This window comes from Calidris pugnax, unplaced genomic scaffold (genome assembly GCF_001431845.1).
Source record: "Calidris pugnax isolate Ruff unplaced genomic scaffold, ASM143184v1 scaffold38, whole genome shotgun sequence".
In the NCBI taxonomy this organism is placed as follows: domain Eukaryota; kingdom Metazoa; phylum Chordata; class Aves; order Charadriiformes; family Scolopacidae; genus Calidris; species Calidris pugnax.
Window position 1 is genome coordinate 12,917,590 of NW_015090995.1, and position 21,634 is coordinate 12,939,223.

A 21,634-nucleotide genomic window follows, 5' to 3' on the forward strand; every position below is an offset into this window, starting at 1 on the left:
AAGATTAGTTCTCATTAAACTTCTCATTTTTGGTAGCTATAGGATGCATCATTAGGTACTCCATATGGACCGTCCTTGATTTGTATTCAGAACAGTTGCTTGGTTTTGATGAGGTGTTACAGGTATCCCTTTTTTTAAGGAGTTATATTGGAACATCATTGATATGGGAACATTCACTGACTCACCAAGAAAGCAATCATATTTGAGCAGGGACATGTAGAGGCATCTCATCAATCAGTGAGCTAACAAGAAGCCTAAAACCTCTAGCAATTCAAAGACTTTTTTGGTTTGTTTTTAAATTGTGGGAAATTCACTACCAGTGGCCAGTGTGCCAGCTGGTTTTCCATAGATGCTGCTAAAACCAAGAAGTTAGGTAGTTAGCAGTGATAACAGAATTTCATCCCATTTGTTTCAAAAAAATAAAGGAGAGGGAGGATTATGTGTAAAGTAGCCAATAAGAAGGCAGATATTTTTGTTAATACTACTAGCAATATCTTAGTTCACACACCTACAGCATTACCCAGGATATTCAGACAAACAGCTCTTGTCCACACTATTCATTCTTCCCATTGTATCATTTGAGATCCTTGCTATCTTTTAAAGTGTTACTATAATTTAATAAGTGCTGTTTCTCCATCTGTGGTTGAAGGACTGTGTGGAAATGTGCTTGTGCATAGATACAGGCTCACTCGTGACTTTATTCACATTTCAAAAATTGATGTTTTCTCTGAATTATTAATCTTTGAAACTCAGTTTGTTCTCTTCATGCAAGATGTCCTGTTCAGTCTACAGGAATGTTTTTTCCATTTGTGTTTTTAACAGTTTTACAAGAGGTCCAAAAGAAATCTTCAGGGGTATAGTGTTGAAAAGATAGGACTCTTGTCCTTGTGGCCTGTGTCTGCACCCCCAGGACAATTCATATGAGCTGCCCTTCCAGGTTGCTTCCTCCATGCCCAGGGAATTTGCAGGCCTTCCCTTGGACTGGCTACTCATGTACTGATGCCTGACATAAGATAATAATTTTAGAACAGACATCAAGAGGTTGTTTAAGCCATACCTTTGTCCAGGGCAAGCTCAGCTGTATCTGTGTCAGTGCTGACAATCTCTGACTTGATTTCAAAGCTCTCCAGTACATTTGCTAAGCTCCTGTCAACTTTGAGGGAAATGGAATAGGTACTGCCTGCAGCTGCATTGTCCCCGTTTCCAGACCAGGAAAGGCAGCCAGGCGAGGGACACGACCGCAGTCTCCCTCAAGAGCAGCTGAATTAGGAATGTATCAAACCAGTTTTGTTTTGTGACGTGCACAGAAGAGACAGAGCAGATGCATTTATCGTACACCTGCAGGCAGCAGTTAGATGAAGTGGCACTTACCTTTTGCTTGCTGCTAGAATGAGGTGCTGAATCTGTGCACATACAAAGTTAAACTTTACTGGTTTAAGCAGGTAAGCTGTAGTCCCAGCTACTTGAGATCCTGATTTCTATACTTACTCAGTGCAAGTAAATAAATAATAACAGTGAAATGAAAAATGCCATATATTGTTCTTTGAGGAATGCATATTCTCATTTTTATTACAAGCTGTATGTCCTGTTTATATTAGAAATAGTAGTAGTAATAGAACTCTTGCCTTCCTACCATCCAAATGCTCTTATCGGAGACTGTAAGAGGCGTTGTGTCAGTCCTTATTTTCAAGTTTTGTGTTGCAGAGTGCTTGTGGTTGTATTTTTGCTAATAAACGCATAGTTAGGAATGTTTTTAAAGTAAGTATTTTCTTGGTATTAATGAATTAGTAGTTGTTTAATTTCTTTGGATTGTCATAATTTGTAGTAGTAACATGGTTTACAGCAGTTTGTCAAAGCCTGGGTAGGCTTCTGTGCTGCTTGGTATAACAGAATGTGGTAGTCTTTTCCAAGCAGTACAATATGATGGATGTGTTTATTTGAGATGTACCAGCAGGTGTTTGAGCTGTTTTTGAGATCAGAAGAGTGCTTTGCAAGTCCACGAGCTCCACAGTACATATGATTATGCATGCATTGAATTTGAAAACAACAAATCTTTTATTCAAAATTTCAGACTTGCGATTTTCACTGAACCGTAGGTGTGTATTGTAGGGGTTGTTCTTACTGGCCTGTAGGCTATTTGAGATAGGTGCTTTAATAGCAAATTGCTAGCAGCTTGTATTATGTCTTGAGTATGTTCATGCAGTTCCTTAACACTGTGATGTTGGTTCTTGGTTCTAAATCTGCGGTAGTGATTATTTAAAAAAAAATATAAATATATAGAAATATATATATAGTCCGTACTCAGACTGTAACCATTAAATTAACCATTTGAATTAACTTCCTTATACTACTTAGTGAACATGACAGCAAGGACAAGTCACAGTTAAGTGATCCAATATCAGACCTCTATCTGCTTGATCCCAAATTAAGTTTCTGAAAGTGTATGAACCGAGTGTATGAGCTTTCACAAATGATTTTCCTTCTTGAAAGCATCACTGCTGCTAAAACCAAAATGGTCTCATGGTATTAATTAGTCAGTTTGACACCCTGGCATGTAGCAAGCCTCCCAACCCCAAGTTCACCACTGTTCAAAGTGAATTGGGGAATTGACGTTAAAGAAACACTTCCTTGACTGAAATGGGTACAGCAGCAGAGTGGTACCCAAACTGTCAACAAGATCCTGAGAACACAGATGTTATAGCAAAATTGTACTTTCAAAAAAAAACAACCAACAAACTCTACCATCAGGAAGGGAACAAAAAGTGAATAAAGATTTCTTCAGGTACTATTATAAGAATTTCCTGCATCTTCTGTAACAGTGTCCCGTATTTTTCTTTGAGAAATTAAAACTGTATGTAAAACAAACACTATAGTATGAATTAAAATGGGATTTTATGAACACAGATTAAATGAGGAAGGTTTTACAGAATATGAGGGCTGCTTTGAAAGAGTTTTAGTGATGGCTCTTATTTGGGTGTATTCTCCTCAGGTCACCAGTTTATCCGAGTTCAGTCTCTCAAAGGAAAAGAATTGTCTCTTGGCCCCAAGTGGACTATAGAACTTAAAGGAAAATCTTTCAGTCTTTAAATGGCGAGTGGTTACAGAAAGATTTCTTTAACACTGGGTGGTAAAGTAATAAAGGCGTATGAAAAACCTAATAGGCCAAAATATTGTAAGAAAATGAAGTAAGTGCATACAGATTTCTTAAAAAAATAAAAATGAAAACAATTAATATGTGGTTTATAATCCTCTCTATAGAGGAAGGACTACATGGAATTGTAAGCTGTACAGCTTGTGGGCAACAGGTGAACCATTTTCAAAAGGATTCAATCTATAGACATCCTACACTGAAAGTTCTTATTTGTAAGGTATGTGGTAAACAGTTCTACAGTTTCTACTGTTTGGTTTTGTTTGAAATGTCATATTGGTGGGATTTCTGTGGGAGTAGTTCTTGTTTATTAGTCAATAAAATTTTCAGTCATTAACTGTTACAATTAAGAAAACTAAAAGCAGGAAACAAAAAGGCAAAGTAAAGCTTACAAATTTATATTCCTATTTTTTTATACCTCAGTTAAACTTTTTGTGGTTTCTTTGTAATTTATTTTTGCAGTTTTAATGCTATAATTATAGTGAATTTTTTATGTTAAGTGATCTGTTTGGAATTGCTACCTACTTCTAATGTATTACAAGAGCAGATTCAATTCTGGATCTCCTGGTAAAGCATTGTATGTAAAACAAGGGCAGAATAAGAAGCAGAGAAGTAGCTTCAAAGTCATCTCGGTTTCATTTGTGTACAGCTCCTCGACTCTTAAAAGTTATGGTAGCCTCCATATTGATGGTCTAGTCTATAACCCGAAACCAGCATCTGGGTCTTCAGCTACATGGTTTCACGGTGGCTTCAGTGAGACCCTAAGCTACATGCAGTGGGAAGAGGTGGGGAGCAGGGGAGGAAGGAAACATTCCTTCCTCCTGTTTTGGAGACCTCTTTTTAATTTTCAGAGATACAGAGATGCTTGCCTTGCATATCTCTATAGTTGTAAGAGATTCTGTACTTATAAAGATATCTCTAAAGATAGATGCAGATCTGTGTTACAATGCAAAATTTGCATTCCCCTTCTCTTACCTCCTCCTGCTTCTCCTCCAGTTCCTAAATAATGTTACATATTCAGTGGACATACAATCTCAGGTGTGTCCATCTAGTCTAATGTTCTGGCTCATTTTTTCTATTCATTCTGGCTTGTTTCTTTTATAAAATATGCTTTAGAAAAATCAGCTTACAGGACAACTGTTTTCAACCATTATGGGAGTCCTAACTCTTGTTCCTAGACATGGAAATCCTTAACGTGCAGCTTCACTTGGATGCATTGCAAGAACATGTAATCTGGTTCATTTTTGAAAATTGTTTAGGGTGTTGGATTGAATAGCAGTCCTTGACTGTGAGCTCTGCTAGATAGTTATATCACTGCTTGTTTCCCATAAATTTTCTGTATTTGTACATAATTGAACATATTGATGTGAGAGAGAAGAGCAGAAGTCCCCGATTTGCATTTTCCATGTCTTCCATGACTTTCTGTGCCTGGTTCTTTCCTTCTTTTTTTCCTGCTTAGGTGAGCAGTCCCAGACTTGAGAAGCTGTTTTCCTTTGACTATAAATGTTCCCTCAAGTGTCTAAACAGAAGTTTTTACTTTTTTTTCTTTCTGATTGTTATTGTTTGTTTGTTTTGTTTAGTTGAACAGGTATATAACTGTTCCAGATAAAAGGGCATCATCATTTTAAATTCAGGTGCTGAAGCCTCTTCTGGATTTTAAATTCACTGATTCACAGGGTAAAAGGACAGAATTTAGCTAAGAGCTTGTATTAATCCCTATTTAAAGTAGAACTATCAAGTTTGGGAGGACTTTCTTTACCAGCAACTGGAAAAAACCTTTGAAATTTGGTTACAGAATTCAGCAACTGAAGCCACTGCTACTACTAGCTGAGATGTGGGGTTTTTTTTTCTTAGCATTACCAATTTTTCATGAAAACGCTTTGTTTGCATCTGGAAATTGAAGCCTTGGATATTAACGTCAGGATAAATGCTGAAGACCTTTTTATTTAAAGCCTTACAGGATTGATTGCTAATGTAAGGAGCGTACAGGTGAAAACTATATTTTATGTAGGATTAATTGTGTCAGGGAAGATGTAGTGTTGGTTTTTGTAGGAAGTAGATGGAAAAAACTTTCAGATTTGAAGAGAAGCATTCAGTTGATGTTTTAAAATTTACAAATACACAGCCATCAAACAACAGCATATTTAATTTTCAAATAACCCTTGAGCTATCAAAATAAGTCATGGTTTAGGACCTGTTATATCTATGGAGGATGTTTTTAGATTGGTAGAAATGCTGGAGACCTTGTAGCTACTGCTTTTAATGATGGCTTCTAATACATGCTGAAGTCATATGAATTACTGAAGTTTAGGTGAGATTTAATAAAAAATTCCTTGTCCTATCTCTTTCTTTACAGACTTGCTACAAGTATTACATGAGCGATGACATTAGCCGTGATTCAGATGGGATGGATGAGCAGTGTAGGTAAGTGTACAAAAACTGAAATAATACCCACAGGCCTTCTGGTTTGGGTGTTTGCTTTTTTTTTCCCCTTGCTGTAGGAAATTATTGACAGATAAAGACCAGTACGGAAGAGCTTAGTCAACAGTTGTTTCTCAGAAAGAAATGCTTAACCCAAGGGTTTTTGTGAATATTTGATTGTTATTTTAGTAATTACCAGGAAAAATATTTTATAAATAAATCCAGTAGTAAACCCTTGTAAGATATCACACTTTTAACTAAAAAGGATGCTACCTTATAGATACTTTAAAGGTGAGGTTAGACTAAACCTTGTGAGCAACAGAAACTTTCTTTTTCAGATGTATCTTTCACTTTTGAAGTACTAAAGTACTTCTCTGTTCTTTTGTCATATATCTACATATGTAATCCAGTCAAAATTGTGTGGTCTGTGATGCTTGTGAGCTTACTTGTCACTTGCTTTTCAGGTCTTTATCAAAGATTATGCAATCTAGGCATAGATCAAAACCCATATTTTTCTTTTTTTCATATTTGTCTGCAGTAGTAATATACCAGTTAAAGCTAGAAAGACTTAAGCTAATTCTTTTCACTGTAAAATAAAGTAAAATGGGTGCTGAAATTGTGTTTGGATATTACTGACCATTTCAACTTAGTGAAGTGTTAATCTAATACCTTAATTTTCTGATTTTCCACTTGTCAGTTGAGTGCTTTTCAGTCATGCTTTTAATATTGTTTTCAATTAATGGATATCTGTTTATCGCCTGAATTTTTAAAATGCAAATTCTTTATTGAGCAGTGAAAAATATGTAAACTTCTCGAATTTGTCGCCTTGTTGATACGCAGATAAGACTCTTATATTTCTTATGTCTTATTTCAGGTGGTGTGCTGAAGGTGGAAATTTGATTTGCTGTGACTTCTGCCATAATGCCTTCTGTAAAAAGTGCATTTTGCGCAACCTGGGTCGAAAGGAGCTATCGACTATACTGGATGAAAATAACCAGTGGCACTGCTATATTTGCCATCCAGAGCCTTTGTTGGACTTGGTCACTGCATGTGACAGTGTCTTTGAAAATTTAGAACAGTTACTACAACAAAACAAAAAAAAGATCAAAGTTGAAAGTGAAAAAAGCAAAATATATGACCATACAGTCAAGTTTTCTCCAAAGAAAAATAATTCAAATTGTAATGGTGAAGAAAAAAAACTAGATGATTCACATTCAGGTTCACTAACATATTCTTACAAAGCACTAATGGTGCCAAAAGACTTGCTTAAGAAAACGAAAAAGCTGGTTGAAACTACAGCAAATCTAAATTCTAGCTTTGTAAGCTTTTTGAAAAATGCTGCAGAAAATGTAGAAATAAGCCCAACTGTGCAACTTTGTCAGTTAAAAGCTTTTAAATCTGTGTTGAGTGACATGAAAAAAGCTCATCTGGCACTAGAAGAAGGTCTAAACCTGGAGATTCAAGCTTTGAATGTTAAAATCAAAGATAAAAATACCAAAGAGAAAAAAACTGATGTTAGATCAGAAAAAAATGAGGTGAAAAAAGATGAAGGAAAGGAACATGTGGCATTAAAAGAGGACGACACTGTAAAGACACAGAAAAAAGTTGTATCAGAACGGCCTGACAGCGAGCCCATGGATCAAAGTGTTCCAACAGTGGAACAAGCAGATAACAAACGTACTTCTGGTGAAGAGAAAAGCTCTGGCAGAAATGACGAACCTCAGTATGAACCTAATAGTACAGAGGCTTTAGACATGGATATAGTGTCCATTCCCTCATCTGTTCCTGAAGATATTTTTGAGACTTTAGAATCTGCTATGGAGATTCAGGTTACGTCAGATGAGACAGACAATGGAAATACAGGAAGAGATCACGAGACTCTAAATTCAAATACAAAACTGAACACTCCTATGAAAGATACTAAAGGTGGTACTAAGTTAAAATCATCAGCTAAAGGAACAAAAGAGTTGATAGTAAAATTGACTCCTGTTTCCCTTTCAGAGTCTACAGTTAAAGCTGAAGATCAAGATGGCAATCTAGAGAAGGGAAGTGAGGATGCTGGTAAAGTACCTAGGGCAGAAAAATGTGATTCTGTAAAACAAAATCGTAATGCTGGCAGTGAACTTTCTACGGAGAATGAAACTGTCTCGCTTGCAGAGGAATCTGATCTCAGGAGATCACCTCGTGTGAAGACCACACCTCTGAGGCGCCAAGCAGACATCAGTCCTTCAACGTCAAATTCGGAAGAAGATAGCAATGACACGTGTAATGAAAAACGTAAGAGAAAGTCGTCAAAACAACGAAGTAGGAAAAATGATAAAAGAAATTCATCTGACAGTACTGTTGATGGTCCTAGTCCTAATAAACTTTCTAAATCAAAAAAGCCATATCTAGTAGATCAGAGCTCAGATTCTGATGAGATGCCAGCTGTTCTTAAAGAAGTAGCTATGATGAGTCACAGTTCTTCAGATATTGATAGCAATAGTGAAGCACCAACAAATGATCAGAAGACTTCAAATTTTCTAAAGAATTCAGGAGTAAAGGATGAAAATGGAAAACGAAAAAGAAAAAGCTCCAGTTCTGGCTCAGATTTAGATGCTAAAAGAGGCAAATCAGCTAAAAATTCTGCTGCTGCTAAAAAGAAACGACAGAACTATTCAGATTCTTCAAACTATGATTCTGAGTTAGAAAAAGAAATAAAAATCCTGAGTAAAATTGAGTCTGCAAAAAAAGCTAAGAAAAAATACTCACGAAAAGAAGATAGTTATGATTCCTCTGAAGAAGAGCCGAGGAAAAAAGTAAATAGTAAGAGAAAGAAAGATTTGAAGAAAGAGAGGAATAAATCTTCCAAAGATGCCAATGCTGAAAAGCCTTCCCCAGATGACGATGCTGAAAAGCCTTCCCCAGAGAAGGAGATTAATCATTCTTCTAAAGATAAAAAAATCAGTAAGGGGTCAGCTGCCAAGGAAAGGACAAACACAGATTTAAAAGAGCTAACTGTAAAGAGAGAGCACGATGAGTCTTCTGATGCCGAGAAGTCTTTACTGGAGAAAGAGGAGAGTTGTCGTAAAGGTGAAAAGCTGACTGAAGTTAAGAAGAGCAAGGATTTGAAAAAGAAAAAGGCACAGGAAGATTCTTCTTCAGACAGTACTGAGAAATCTGTAAAGAAAGAGCATGATTTTGATTCTCCAAAAGACAGATTCAAGAATAAAAAAGGATCAGAAGGCAAAACAAAGAAATCTGAAAAACTGAAAAAGAAAAGTTACAAGAAAGAACAAGATGATTCCTCTTCTGATGTTGAAAAGTCACCCCCAGAGAAAGGAAGCAGCAATTCTTCTGAAAATGACAAAACTAAAAATGAACCAGTGCTTAAAGAAAAGCAAAGGAGGAATTTGAGAGAGAGAGTATCTAAAAGAGTACAGCTTGATTTATCCTCTGATGCTGAGAAATCTCCCCTAAAAGAGGAGAGTTTTTCTGAAGACGCTGTGCAGAGTAAAAAACAAACTGAAACAAAAGAAAAGAAAAAAATAAGTCACAAAAAGAAAATCACCAAGAAAGAACAGAATGACTCATCGTCTTCTGATGAGGAGTCCTATGAAGACAGTAAGAAGAAGATTAAAAGAGGGTCGATGAAAGAAAGTAAAAAGGGTAACTTAAAAAAGAAGGTAGCTTTCACTTCTTCTTCCTCATCTGATAAGGAAGAAAATTATGAACAGAATTCAACAGGTGATGGAAGCAGTGATGAGCAGAAAATTATGCCGGTGACCGAAAACTTAATGCTGTCTGCTGATACTGGATTTTGTCAGTCATCAGGTGTGCGAAAGTTGTTCACCTATGCTTATTATTAATATACTAATAGTGGAATTTTGTAAGATTTGGGTAATACTTAATAATATAGAAGTAAAAATATGCATAAGTAAGTAAATACACATTTAAACGAGAGGCTTGAGAAGCTGTAGTCTGTAATTCCAGCAAGTATTTTCTTGTAGCACAGCTTTCAAAAGCCTGTTCCTCTTTTGGCTGCCCAGGTACTATTTAGTAAAAGCTGGTTTTAAGCTGTGCTTATCTAGTGAACTCAAATTTGTCAGCTCATGGTTATGCACTAGAGATGACTCTGAAGACTTCTGGCATTGTAGTGTAGGTTCTAAAAATCAAGTAGATGATCTATGTGCCTCATGAGACCCATGTAGCCTTAAAGCAGCTAATGTCAATTAACAGAAATCTGTCACTGCTTATTGTTTTCATAGCAGGTTTAACAGTAATAATTCTTTCTCTTGCCAAGATAGAACTACTTCATCAGTGTCTTATATCTTTAGGAAATTCAAAAGAAATTCAGAACTGCTGAATTTCAGCACTTGGTTTTAAAGAACTTAACACAGAAGGGTAATTTTCACATTACATGGACAGAACACGTGATTTTAATAAATGACTTTTCAGCTAGAAAAAATGAAATCTATTTGCTGTGACAGGTAAATTGTTTCCTATTTATTTGCTTCTAATGATGTTTCATAGAACTTTCCACACATGACTTCACTGTAACTGTTGGCTTGGATACGGTAGTTTAGAAAGCTGCAAGTAAACAAAAAATGGATAAAACAGCGATATGTTTATGAAGGTAGCAGAAGGGACATGGTTGCATTTTGGCTTTCCCAAAAAGCCCTTGTAGGCAGACACTAAATGCAAAATGAGATGATTGCTATTTGTGATTTCTTAACAAAAAAAAACCAAACAAACCCCAAAAAACCAAAAAAACCCCAAAACAAACCACACAAACCACCCACCCTGCAAACAAACGAAACACTTGGATTTTATATTAAACATAATGTTCCTCCTTTTTCCTACCAACTTGATGCTCACCCAGTTCTTCCTTAGGTTTTCCTGCAGTTTAGATTCTGGAGAGTTGTTAATCTTTGCGGGTGCAAAGGTTGCTTTTCACAGGTGCTGTGCTGCTTTGGATTTTCAAGGTCTTCTGAAATAAATTTAGTTGCATCTCTGCATGGATTAGGGCTTTTCTTTGATCGTTGCCAAAACAATGTTTTCTTCAGTGATGCCACTGCTGGGGGAGATTGCAAATAATGAATGGTTTACATAGTAATAGACGAGTGTTTTGCATGTGGTAGCTGCCCTGGCTGTTACAACACTCCCCATAGGCAGTTGATGATATGCAGTGAGTGTAGCCCGTATGCAACAATTCTCAGCATTACTGGACCATCACAGAAAAATACTGTAAAAATAAAATTGCTCATGTACAGTGTGTATTCATAGACTTGGTATTGAAATGGCCCAGGAGGAAAAAGTTGGTTGTAATATATCAGCAAGTGTCTGAGGCAGTGACAGTGATTGTTTTATTTGCAAGTCATAAGTGGAAAGATTGGAAAATTGTTGGATTGGAGAGACGGATAAGAGCGTACAAAATGGAAAAATGAGATGTTGATGTGGCATGATTGACAGTAGAGTTAGACTGAGAGGGAAGTGGGTTGGTTTCGCCAAGAGAGAGAATGCTAAAATTGCTGTCTTCTAATCACCTAATGGGTGGTTATAGAGAAGGCCGAGGCAGATTGCATGACGAAACGATGAGAGGCTGTGGATACAAATTTTGGCAAGGAAAACTCTGATTAGATACTAGGAAAAAAATCTTTACCTTGAGGATGGTTAAAACCTGAAACTGGTTTCCCTGTCAAATTTTGGAATCCCTGTCCTTGGAAATACTCATAACTTGACTGGCCGAGGGCCTCAGAATACTGGTCTTACCTTGGAGTTGGCTCTGCTTTGATGGTGGAGGTGGAGCAGATTATATCCAGAGGTCCCTTCCAACATTAGTTTTTGTATGATTCTATGACAATTTGCCTTGGTTATATTATTTTAAGAGGAGGAAGACTTGCCCTTTCTCTTCAGTTTGCTTTTGGCTTAATAGGCAAATAAATATGTCTTTAGCTGTGAACAAGCTGTGTAAGTTGATGGTCGAATAAGACTTAGAGTATGGTTTAACCAACAGGACACTTCTATTTATCTTAAGCCCGAGAGCGAGGGACTTTCTGTGATCACCTCTTACACAGTGCTGTCAGGCATCTGGCTGTTGGTAATTCCAGGACAAGAGTATGTTAAAACAACTTGGAGCAAGCCTCTCACAGCCTAGATGTAGTCCACTCCCTACAGGTAGAAAATGAACAGTAGAAATGACGAATGAGGGGATCTCGGTTCATTAGGATTTTTAGGTCTCTTTTCCTAAGATTAATTTCACTGACTAGCAGATTTGACTTAACTTATATGCGAGTCAGACAAACAAGAGCAAAGAAAGGGGAAAGGCCTGGGAGTGTGCTAGAATTAATGTGAATTCTTCTCCGTTCAGCCAGGAGAGTGCAGAGGAGCTTACGAGGCAGGTATCATACTGTGCTGTTCTTTCTCTTTAGCATGTGCCGTGCTGTTGACGTACTTTCCATATGAGACAGTATCCCTGTGGTGCAGCTGAGTTTTGATATTTGCAGTAAGGGTGGCACGTGTAGATACCAAAACAGAAGTCTTCACACACATGCAACAAATGGGCAGGCGTTGTATTTGATACCCTGAAGGCAAAAGTAGGCAAGGATTATTGTTCCTGAGTGCTTCCTAATGGCAGCAGGGTAGCACGTAAGTTTGGGAAGTGAGTCTGTAATATATTTGTTTGGGTCGCCTTTTCAGTTTACACAAATTCTGTAGTGGAGTTTCTGGAGTGGAGCAAGTAACTTCTTAGGAAGTTTAATTTCTGAATCCTATGTGGAGTATTCAGTCTTTGTTTTGGTGTAAAAATCCAAATTTCACAGTATGTAATAAGGAAAGAATTACAAGTTGTGTAGTAGCAAGCATAACATGGATAAAAGTGCTGCTAGATACTTGTATTAATAAAAATAATAACTCTTATATGTCAAGATAGGTAACTGGCTTTTTTGTTTGCTAGTAGAAAAGTGGTGTGGTGTTTACTGCTGATTTTCATGTACTAAGTGTTCATGTTTTCTGTTTTTTGTTTCCCCTTCCTCCCCCAGGAGATGAGGGAGAGACTAAATCAAGGGCTGTTCCAATGGAGGAGGAGGAAGATGATGATGATGACGATCCTGAGAATAGGTATGATACCATCCATAAGGACTTAAAAAAGATTATAACACACCCTAGGCGTGGGCGCAAACCGGCACAACGGAAGAGCAAGCAGGTTGTAAAAACCACGACTGCCTGCCTTGTAAAGACTCACTCACGGGCTTCCCGCAAGTTTGAACAAAGGGGCCAGAAAACAGAGGCCAAAATCCAGAAACGCAAAGCAAGTACTTAGTTAGTTAACACACCTTGCGTAGGGTGTGTTATAAATGCACTGCAGCACTGTCCATTTTATGTTCCCATTGAAGGCATGAGGTCTGTGGCAAGTATTTCATTCAGGCAGGTAAAAGCCTACTTTGATAAATGTGAATTTCAGCTAGTTATGTGAATAGAAGGTAAAAAATTGCATCTGTGCAATATGCAGCACTAAATTATCTTCAGATTGAACTTGGTTATTATTGTTACAGAATTTACCTTTTTAATTGAAACACCTTTTCTCAATAAAGAGAAAACACAAATGTGGAGAAATCAGTATTAGATATTTTCAGCTGTTAATTAAACTGAGTTTTAATCAACTAAAGAATACCTGAAGTGACTAATGTGATAGTTAAGGCCCTGATTCTACAAGCACTGTGCATTGGCTTAACTGGTATCACAGAGACTAATTATACATATAAACTTTAAGTCTGCATAGATATTTTCAGAATTGTGGTTTATATGTGTTGCTTCTGTTTCAAGCTCAATAAAAATGAGTCTATGTAAGATATAGTTAGTTAAGACATGTTATGTTTTACCAGTACTATTACGTTATCGAACTACCAGTTATCAAAATTAGCCTGGCTAGAAAATGTAAAAGCTTTCATTCACTAATGAGTGAATGCACAACATGAAGTATTGCTCAATTATGAGCCACAGTTTCTTTTTTTGGGAGTTATTGTAGTTAGACTAAAGAGTTGTTCAACAAAATTCTATACAGGATTTCAGAAACTGATTTTTTTCTGCCGTATAGCATATATGGGACCAGCTTCATAGCTTTGCACAGTTGCTGATGGCATCTTTTTCTGCTTCTGAGCCTTATTAGTTTAGAATATGGTATCTTTGTTTTACAGAGTTATATGTTTTGATCTGTGACTGAAATGAATTTTAAAAGCACTGTTCTATATCCTTTACGGACCTCAGTTTGGCATCAAAATTTCGCTGCTGATGTAGTTCTTCCTTGTTTTCAGTCATCAAATTTAATCGAATAATTCACCTTCTAAAGAAAGATACTCTATAGGGACTTGACAGCACAGGGTCATAAGCAGAACACACAAACACTGGTAATACAAGACTTTTTAAAATGATGCTTTAACTTCAGTCCTGTTTTGATTTTTCCCCCCTTCTTTTTTGTTTGTTTATTAAGTGTTTCCAGTTGATAACTAAGCAAATACACTTTTGTCAAAGTTCAGTGTTTACCATACAAATGTTACTGACAGATCTTAATTATTAGTTTAAGAGCTATATTGGGGAATGAGTTAACCCAGTTGGTAACAAATAAATTAGTAATATGAATTTGAGATTTAAAAATCAGTTTCTGTATTTCATTTTTAAGCTGAATCTTTGTTGGAGTTTTTATTTAGGGAATATTTTGATTATATGTTTATGAGATGGGGGGGTATCTTGTCAATAAACAGTTTTGTCAACCTTCAGACATGTTAACTGGTAATTGCAGTCTAATTTTACACTCATCACATGTTGTACTTGGCAACAAAATCAGATATATAAAATGTAAAAAGATGGAACAAATTTCAAAAAGTTAAAAGCTTGTTCTTTTGTTTACTCAACACAAAGTGTTTAAATAGTTTACCTACTATTCAGATTAGTTGCCTATTTTCTTCTAGGCCAAAGAGGGTACGTAGTACCTACCGGGTATTTGTAGTCTGGGAGCTCTCATGTTTGCAAGTCTCTAGTTTAGATGTTCTGTTATTTGCATACCTTTGGATGTGCATGACATGAATATTAATAGTCTTGAAATCATCTTTGCCAAAGTGCAATGTCCAAGTGGGTCATAATATGACATATAGTGCTGTATGCTTTCATCTTATGTTGTGTAATTATCTATTATTGGTCTTTCTGATCTTTTAAATGGTACTGTTTAATATATTTGCAGTAGTTTTGTTTATTAAGAAGTTCATAGTGTATTTAATACAGAATGCCTTTAATTATTTGATGGTTGCAATAAATTTTTGTGAAACGTTTTTCTTGTCCAAGCATTTAATTTAATACAACTCTGACAGCTTGAAAATCAGACTGTTTCAACAAAGACAGTACAGTATTTAGAACAAGGTGTTTGGCAGTTTTTACTACTTTTTTTTTTAAACATGTGTGACACTTCATTCAAATATTCATCTCTTAATATATATTTTAAATGGTTCTAATTTTTTTTAGTAATATGCCAAAGGCCCGTTTAATTCAATAGTGCTCTACCAGAAGAATGGTGGCTTTTATTAGCCACATAAATATGTCTTTCCCCTCTCCATCCCCAAAGGCTTGTTATGGGCAACCTTATTTCTACATATAATTAGTAGGTATTTATGAACACTACGTGTGAGTTGATCTAATTGGTAATAATACGTCATGATAATTAACTACCATTTCAAATTAATGACTTTTTAAGAAGAAAAAAGGTTTTTGCAGTTGTAGCATTGTCTCACCAAGATTTTTGACAATCTATAAATGAGTCCATTGTATTGGCAGTCTAAAATTCATGAAGAGTGGTACAAATTATCATGTGGACTTAACTCCACATGATGACAGGCTGCACCTACTATTTCTTCTTTTGCCAAAATGTCTGAAGGATTATTTAAAGTAGTCCTGTACTGTGACTAAGCAACTCCTGGTTGACTTTCAGTTTGCCTATCTTTTTTAAAAATGTTTACTTTCAGCATAAGTTAAAGAATACATAGTAACCAAGTCATTATTTATAAATGTATATTGTTGGTGTCATTCTTACGAAGGTGGAATATATTTAAATACTGATTTATATAAAATTCTGCAAATGTACTTTTACTTTATTCTAGAGTTGGTTTTATATGTCCTGGGTGAGATTACAGTCTCATGCTCTCGGTCTCTAAGGCACTGTATAAATAAGTGTTGGGAAGATGTCCTTTATACACATGTAACGATGTGTTTAGATAAGATGGAGTGAGGGTAGGCAAGGTGACATGCTCAGGGTCACAGCAGGTCAGTGGCAGAAGTGACTGAAATGCAGGGGCTTTTTGGTTGGTTGGTTTTTTTCTTTTCCTCTCTGAAGTCCTTTGCTGGGGGCCATACTGTCATACTGGGATATGTGCTGGGGGCCTCACTCTCTGCTTCTTAATTAAATTTATTTAGAGTGTTCAGCTATTAAATCTGGTTGGCCAAGAGTATCTTTTATGTCCTTGACCCAAGTAAATACTACAGGATCTTTTGATTTTTATGGGTTTTTCTGGAAGACTGTGACCAGGGGAGTTTCACGCTGTCATAGCTTCTTTTTCTCGGTACTTGCAGTTTGATGTTAATGCAAATATTAGCAAATATTAAAGGTAGCATATGAAGTTTCTTAGCTTAGAAACTTGGTCACTTTAAATTGTTTTATATCTTAAAATAGAAATGCAATATATTATCCTGAAACATGTATAATTTAATTTAAAACAAGTTTCAAGACTCCAGTATTCAATTTATTCCAATTCATATAAGCCATTTGTTGCATCAGTCATTTGTTAGATGTGTAGGCTTAATCTTTTTGGTTCTAATACTGCTTACACTTTTAATTCCTAGTAGATATATAGTTATATTAAAAATAGGAATCTTAATTCTAATCAGCTCAACAGTGTCTTATATTTTTAGCCTAACATCATACCAGTAGAATGCATTGAAGAGAATTTAGCTTTTTTCACTATACAAGCAGTTCCATCTCAATTTGATTCAAATTGATTGAATCTTTATTCTAGCTAAAAAATGTCTCCTTTTCTATCTCTGAGTATAAAAGCAATAACTTATTAATCAATGTCATTATAAATAACTAATTAGAAACTAGTTAAGTTTACGCAATCTGGTTGGTGGTTATGATGATGATAAGTAGGAAAATAACAGCATCTTCTGTTTATGGATAGTAGATTTTGTGCATGGTATTTTTAGATGAATGATGTATTTGCGCTTTTTTTTTTCCCCTCCCCCTTTAAAAATATACTTCCTAAAAGAACAAATTAAAAAAGTATGTCTTCTTTCATTAAGAACCAAAGTCAACCATTGTTTAAAAATATATAAATAAAATTTTAAAGGTGTGAAAGGTAAGTATTGTTATGCATGTATAAGTTGTGTTAACTTTGCTAATACAATTGAAAACAATCCAAAATAAGTCAAAAGCAGTATTAATAGGCAGTACTTTCAGGGTTAAATTTTAAAATTTTGCAGTTCTTTTTAGTTTTTCTACTTCTTTTTCTCCTCCAAAGCAAAACTTTGATGATGATACTGTTATTTTTTTTAAACAATAAAAGTGGCCAAACTGCTGTTGTCTGCATTTCCTGGAGTAGGACTAACAAGGTTAATAATTTATGTTAAAAACATCAACCTGTGATATTCCAAGCAGTTTCATTTTGAAGAATGACCATTAAGGGAGGGAAGAAATATGGTCTTAATTTTTTACATAAGAAGTTACTTATTCCTGTTGCTGTTATACATGATGTGGTGGGTTTAAAAAAACAACCAAAAAACCCAACAACAAACAGCAGCAACAAAACTAAGTCCCTTTTCCAAATCCTCTGCAAGGACCTAATGCAGAAAACATTTGGAAAAGGATGTTACTTATTTATGGACTTTAGTAAGTTTTCATTGGGTTCACGCTGTGATCTTTTGGTAAATATGGAATTAAAGCTTACTGAGAGTACTGCATTTTAAAGTTCTAAACAGCGATTTTTTCACAAGGTATCTCTCAGGGAGGGTGTTTGGGATGCTGATGGAATGTCATTGACTCACTGAAAAGTCTTAAATATTTATTAAATCATTTTTCTTCCATCTTTTAATAATAACTGAATATACATTAACAGTAGGATCTTTTTGGTAAATATACTACCATTCAAAAATAGAAAATACTGTACAAAGTGTTAGGAAAGTCACCTTGGGAAAAGTTCCTTTGCTTTAGGGACACATTACATGCTGAAAAATGACATACAGATTCTTTAAAACCTGTCTTATAGTGCTACATTAAAGTAACAATTTTCTGATGTATAAGAAGCTGTACTTAAGAGATCACGGTTCCTTTGCCATTTCCAAGTGAAGCCTAGATTGTAGTTCAGTTTCAGACCTTTTGAATTATTGTTTTTACTGGTATAAAAGCTTTTCCATTCTGAACTATGTGCATACAGTATCCATTAATTCTCCTGAAAGGCAAGACAGACCAGACTTGACCTAGGAAAAAGAAATAATTCATTTAAAATTGACAACCATGGAATGAAAACTATAATATTTCTGATATTTATATGAGGAAGGCCTGGTTTCATTCTTTCAGGATTTTTTTCCCCTGGAATTACGAGTTCTCAGATTAGTCAACTATTTTCCTATGCTGTAGACATATCATTTTATATTTTGCCCTGGATAGTTTTATATAGGAATTTTTTATGTTGCAAGAGCATGTAAAGAAATCATTTTTCCATGGTAACTTCTTTTATGTTAGCTGAAAACATTCTTGTGCTGAAATTAAACTGTGAGGAGCTGAGTGAACAGTTTGGGGAACAGAAAATAAGATTGTAATTTTTCTTTGAAGTTCAGGTCCTGTAATGTTTGATAAAACTTTTTGTGTGTATGTGTGTATACACAGATATTTTATATTTTTTTGCTATAGTTGCTGTAAGGCAAGTTCTTGTAGTTATATGAGGGATTCTGCCTGGGTCTTTTTCCCAAGGCACTTAATATCACTTCATCTTGAGACATCATGAGTTGCTTCAATTGCTACAGCATCTCTTTTGCAGAAGGGTAGGGGCCCAGGCAGTTAGAATGGTAACACCACTGAAGGCAAGCTATATAGAGGTAGGGTAATAAATTCTTTTTTTTTTTTTTTATTAAACCTGTGAGTTAATGCATTTGCAATATTTTTTTTTTCTCCTTGTTTAAAACATGCGTTCAGTGAGACACTGTTTTTAAACTATTACTATTTACATATGCACTAGTCAAGCAGATTCAGTGCTTCAGGAAATGAATCTCCTTGATTTAAATTGAGTAAGCAAGTTAACCATTTTGGGTGGGAGTGATTTGAGTATTAGGATTTGGTCTGTAGCATCTTCATGTTCTTGTTACAGTTAGTTCATACAGATGCCTATCCCAAAACTGACAAGAGTCCACCCAAATAGACCATGAATAAAATGAAATGTTTAGGTTTCTACATTTTATAGCTATCTCTAGTGTTGCTGTAAAGCAGGAAACTTCTTTTTTAAGAAGCCTTTTATGGATTTGCTTTCTTACAAGCAATTTAACAGGTTACGTTTAACATGAGATTTTTGCCGATATATTCTGTCCTACCACAATGACTTTTCATCATGTGTCTTTTTTTTGTTCAGCTTTCAGCCATTTTTTTGAAGTTCTGAATGGTATAGGATTACACTTATCGTTCACAGATTTACTTGAACAATGGAATAAATAGTTTTTTCTGTTTTACTTCAAAGAATTGCCAAGAAAATGCTTTTAGAAGAAATCAAAGCCAATCTTTCCTCTGATGAGGATGCATCTTCAGATGATGAATCGGATGAAGGGAAAAAGAAAACTGGAAAGCAAAATGAAAACGCGGGAGATGATGGTGAGCACCAAAAAGCATCTGGGAAAAAGTGGTGCTGTAGCCACTGTCATACTTTCAAAGGTCACTTGGGAAAATGATAATTAATAAAGCTTCTTCAGTTTTCAACAAAAACCAGTGTTGGTAGGTAGTTGCCAGATAGAGGCCAGTGTACGTGATCCTGAGGATTATCTCTTTTATTCTTCTTTAAGTGTGTTTTTTTTGTTTAATAGTCATTTTTTTAACCAATTCAGAAGTCCTATGGATTTGTGAGGAATAATCTGTACAGAACAGTAGGATGTGCAAATGAATGGGAGAGACTTGACTAATGTATACAGCTATTGGAGCAAACATTCCAAGTGTTCAGGCAGCCTAAAATATGTAAAATTTGAGGGAACAATGATATTAATTTAGCCTAAATTAATTCAGATTTTAATTCTTGCCAAATATAAGTAAGAAAAAAATGACCAGTGTGCATGTTGTACTGTCTCTTGTCTCTGACAGAAGAGAATGAAAAAGAAGGTAATTCTGAATCAGACTCAGAGGAAGAAGAAGAAGAAGAGGAGGAAGAAGAAGAAGAATCAAAGAAGCCGAGATACAGACACAGGCTGCTGAGGCACAAGCTGACAGTGAGTGACGGAGAATCTGGTGAAGAAAAAAAGGTGAAACCGAAGGAGAAAAAAGAAGGCAAGCGCAGAAATAGAAGGAAAGGTACATAATCCAAACTTGTTTTATCACAAAAAGTACTTGCTTCTATAAAATAAGTCCGAAGCATGTCTGAATGGAGATATGAAACTCTCTAATTTTAAAATCTCTATATAAACTTCCTTGTGTATTAAATCCAAAATTCTGTTACCTGTGTTTTATAGTCTTCTTTAAAATGTGACTACAAATGCAGCTCTCTCCACTTACTGTACCCTTGGAATTGGATTAATCTTGTTGAGTCTTTAAATATTGATCTTAAATAACAGAGGCAAAAGCAGTACGTCCAATGTGTGAAAAACAGTCTTGCCCTTTATATAATTTTTCACTTGGACTGTTAGTAGGCCCTTCTGCATCAGAAATTTCTCCATCCTAGGATTTAAGTGTTGCAAGCTTTAGTTGAACACCAGATGGCACTGTGAAATGATGCTTGACTTGGATTTTTCATTTTCATTGTTGCATCCAAGAACAAAGGGGCTGCCAGCCCCCTGCGTTTAATCGTTTTGAGCAGAGGAGGAGAGCGATGGTCATAAGTGCCCGCTGCCACCCTGCTCTGTTGGTAGAGTTTTGTGGCCAGTGGCAGGAAGGGTGCATGGTGCTTTCCTGTTGCTAGTGTTGCACTAATGCTGGCCACCATTTGTGGTGTTTCCCACACTAAAAAGTGCAATGTGAATTTTATCTTTTCCTTCGTGAAAATGCTCATTTTTACATGACTGTCTTTGTGCTTTTCCTCCCTTACGGAATTATAACTCTACCAGCAACATTTCTTTCAAGAAAATGAATAGTAAATTGCAGTGGTAACATGCAAATAAGATGCAGCCAGACTAATTCTCAGGATTCTTTTGTGTCTTTTAAGTTCACTAGTCTCAAGTAGAATAATGTACTTTATTTCAGCTCACCATTTTTTAGCCCTTTGTTATTACTATTACATTTCCCTATGTATGTAAAGCAATCCTTGGTTTATGTCTTGTTACTCATAAAATGGTTATGCGTTCCACTGTGTTCAAGGTCAAACTGAAATTATAAGGGTGCTAAATGGCATGCTGGTCCTAACTGCCTATAAATGCCAGTGGTATCTCCCCAAAATAATTATGGAAGTATTACCTAATGATGCTAGTTTAAATGTATTTTTAATTGTCCTTTGAGTTAGTTTTAAACTTGCATTACCTGAAGAAACCTCAAGCCATAAATGCAGTAATATAATTGCATATGTTGTTAGTAATTAAGCGTTGTTTGCACTAATTGTGAAGTATGATTCATCTAAAGCATTTGAAACAAAAGCTTCTGTTTAACTAAAAACCATCTTTTGTTTTCTGAAGTTCTGTATTGTTCCCCATTTCGTTCCCTTCTTCTCACCCCCTGTCTTTTAAAATGTGATGCTTTCTAGTATAATGCTTTCTGTTATTTGCATGTAAATTTATATTTAGATGTATTCTCCATAAAGACCTCAAGTCTTGTTGGTGTAATATGCCAACTATCAGGACTCAGTGCTTACATGTTAAGCTTTTCTACTC

The 21,634-nt window shown here is 35.6% G+C and overlaps 1 protein-coding gene across 7 annotated transcripts in view; it reads left to right on the plus strand.

The window, feature by feature from the left end:
• Positions 1-21,634, plus strand: part of ATRX (alpha thalassemia/mental retardation syndrome X-linked) — an 80,257-nt gene that overhangs the window by 18,473 nt on the left and 40,150 nt on the right. For 5 of the 7 annotated variants that reach the window (XM_014955033.1, XM_014955035.1, XM_014955036.1 and 2 more), the window contains 6 exons: positions 3,259-3,368; positions 5,505-5,572; positions 6,444-9,382; positions 12,589-12,667; positions 19,312-19,442; positions 19,923-20,129. In XM_014955033.1, coding sequence (XP_014810519.1) covers positions 3,259-3,368; positions 5,505-5,572; positions 6,444-9,382; positions 12,589-12,667; positions 19,312-19,442; positions 19,923-20,129 — 3,534 coding nt within the window. The remainder of the gene's footprint in view (positions 1-3,258; positions 3,369-5,504; positions 5,573-6,443; positions 9,383-12,588; positions 12,668-19,311; positions 19,443-19,922; positions 20,130-21,634) is intronic. The other 2 variants (XM_014955034.1, XM_014955039.1) reach the window with 1 other exon arrangement.